Source organism: Sinocyclocheilus rhinocerous, unplaced genomic scaffold (assembly GCF_001515625.1).
Source record: "Sinocyclocheilus rhinocerous isolate Xijiao unplaced genomic scaffold, SAMN03320098_v1.1 scaffold775, whole genome shotgun sequence".
Taxonomy (NCBI): domain Eukaryota; kingdom Metazoa; phylum Chordata; class Actinopteri; order Cypriniformes; family Cyprinidae; genus Sinocyclocheilus; species Sinocyclocheilus rhinocerous.
Window position 1 is genome coordinate 375,010 of NW_015645553.1, and position 2,823 is coordinate 377,832.

Consider the following 2,823-nt stretch of genomic DNA (forward strand, 5'->3'; position numbering starts at 1 on the left):
CGAAGCCGAATACCTTATTCGGAATGGCACGGATAATGGCTTCAAAAACGAATAACGGACAAGGAATAATTCTGCCTGAATATTCGGCTGAGGCTGGCACAGTCTGGTGTTTGCTAGATAACAGTTGAGCCAGGGGATCAGCGCAATATTATACACAGACCTCTAAAGTCACGCAATAGAGTGTGAAGTGAATGAATGTAAACTTTATGAATGAAAAGAGCGCAAATCAAACACCGCATTGCTGTTGCCTCTCCGTGCATCTCTCAGAAATCAGAGCTTGGCAAGAGTAATATCACCTATAATAATACATCATACACGTTCTATTATTTGTATATATTTAAAAGGCAATGATTTAAACCTTAGGCTACGATATGATACGAATGAATGGAATAAGCACAGCGCGCTCACCAATCAAACAGCCGCGTTGCCGTCTCTGCGCGTCTCAGTCTCTCAAAAACCAAACCAGCTCTCTCTCTCTCTCTCAAGAGTAGGCTAATAATCAACTTGGATACGGATACATTTTCTAGGCCTACATGTTTGCATCTTTATCTTTTGCTGGACATTTATTGTAAATAAATAAAACAAGATTATTAGAGTATGTTTTATAAGAAAATACTTTTTCAGTTTTTCTGCTTCAAAATAATTAATGTTTAATGATACTTGGTGTTTCTTTGTAATTATTTGTGAAATTTACTAGCAGTTTCTCAGTGAAAATAGTTTCAAAGTAAATTCTTACACCATTTTTTTACCAAGTGTAGTGAGTGGAATGAGAAAGGCATCGATTGGATAATCTGTGCACAGAGGACACTGGTTCATTTCTGAAGGACCTGAAATGAGCCGTGGATCCTGAAAGCGGTGTGTGTAGGTTGATCTGGCTCCAGAATAAACTGTGTTGTAAAGTGCTGCGTTCACCAGCGAGTCTCTGTGGTCTTTCAGCCTTCACCCGTTTTCTCCGCTTAATGAGCTTCACTCACTACTGACGGCATTCAGCAGAAAAAAAACCTTTTAATAATTTGTGCTGTTGAGAACGGCCTAGCAGAGCACTTTCTCTGACATTCTGCTGATGGAACGACATCCAGAAATGCTTATGATTACAAAAACCTCGTTTGACTCCTCCCACTTCGTCAATATTAGCACGGCTAAAATCTATAAATAAGAAAAAAAAGCATGGTTCGGAAATAAATAAGCAGCAGCTTCATTCTCTCCAGGTGTTTTGAATCACTTAACATATTTGCAATTGCAATACACCCTGTTTGGCACACGGGAGCGAGGCGTTTGGTGTCAGAAGAGCTGCGAGAGAAACTCAGGTGCCCAGTCCATGGCGGTTTGGGCCACAGCCAGCGCCGCCGCTCCTAACGTGGCCGACAGACCCCACACTGCCATTTTGATGAGTTGGTTAGTGCTTGCTGGCTGGGTGCTCATGGGAAGGGCTAGCTGGTTTTCATGCCGATTTTCAAGCTGTTGACGAAGGACGGAGTCGGGCCGCTGCCTCAGCGTGGACGTCTGGAAGTCTGTGAAGGTGCTGATGGCGATTCTGAGAAGAGAAACGGAGAAACAGAAAGCAGTTACTTTAGTATCACTACTATTTTATCTTAATCATTTTCCATTTTGATTTTTGTTAAAGTTAAGACTTTTGTTTTTGTTTGTGTATTTCAGGTGTATTTAGGTGTAAATTAGTTAGTAATTTAGTGGTATTTTAGTCTTTTTTTTTTATATGTCTATTAAGTTTTTTATTAATTTTATTTCAATTTAAATCATTTTAGTACTTTAAACAGAAATTGTACAATTTATTTGAAAGTTTTAGTAATTTTGTGGTGTTTGCCGTATAACATATCTTATTTTTTTATTTCAGTTCCAATTTTATTCCTTTTAGTACTTCAACTTGAATACCTGAGAAATTTTAAAGGTTTAGTAGATTTGTTGTTTTAGACACTTTAAACAAGTTTTTGTTTTTTACATATAACTACAATAAAATCATAAATTTTTAATAATAATATTTTTAAATTCAGTTCGTCATTTTAGTGCTTTAACTAAACGAAAATTAGAACGTTTAAGTAAATTTTTAGTCAAAGTCTTAGTCAATTTGAATTAGTCATTTTTATTAGTTTTTAAATGTCTATTTAATTTTTATTTCAGTTTTAGTTTTATTCATTTCAGTACTCACACTAAATGAAATTGTGAAATTTGCCTCCACAACAAAAATAAATAAAATAAATCTAAAATTTTTTAGATTCCATTTATTTCTGCTACTTTTTAACTTAAAGGAGACATATTATGCCCCTTTTTACAATTTGTAATATAAGTATGTCTGCACTGCTGCAGACGCACCGCTCCTGGAATGCACTGCCGGGTGCAGTGTGAACACTTTAATTCGTTAACATGAGCGCGGAAAAAATACGCACCACGTATGCACTGCAAACGGAGTAAACAGAATTACATACAATACTTTTAAATTACGCACGAGTAAATTAAAATGACACACAAATGCTTTGAATTACGTACGATTATTTTTGACAGCGATTTTATTCCATAAATGAACCTGGCGTTATGTGTGTGCGTTGCGAGTGTGCATGAGCGTATGGTCTCCAGCAGAGCGCGCGAGCGCTGAATGGCAAGAATTTAAAAGTAATGCAATTTATAAACTTTAGTGACGATGTGATTTCATGATATGTCACCTTTAAGTTAAAATACATCTTTAGTATTTTTAGTTTTAGTTCACAGTTACATTGGTTTAAAGTCAATCTACAGCAATACTGCAAACACAACAAATAGGGCTGCACGATATTGGAAAAAACTCACATTGCGATATTTTTTTTCTGCGAT

The 2,823-nt window shown here is 36.2% G+C and overlaps 1 protein-coding gene across 1 annotated transcript in view; it reads right to left on the bottom strand.

Annotated features, from left to right (window-relative positions):
• Positions 1-988: 988 nt before the first annotated feature.
• LOC107706576 (TBC1 domain family member 20-like) overlaps positions 989-2,823 on the bottom strand; it is a 34,687-nt gene continuing 32,852 nt past the window's right edge. The window contains exon 8 of the mRNA XM_016510333.1: positions 989-1,534. Within this exon, the coding sequence (XP_016365819.1) occupies positions 1,282-1,534 (253 nt within the window). The 3' untranslated portion in view covers positions 989-1,281. The remainder of the gene's footprint in view (positions 1,535-2,823) is intronic.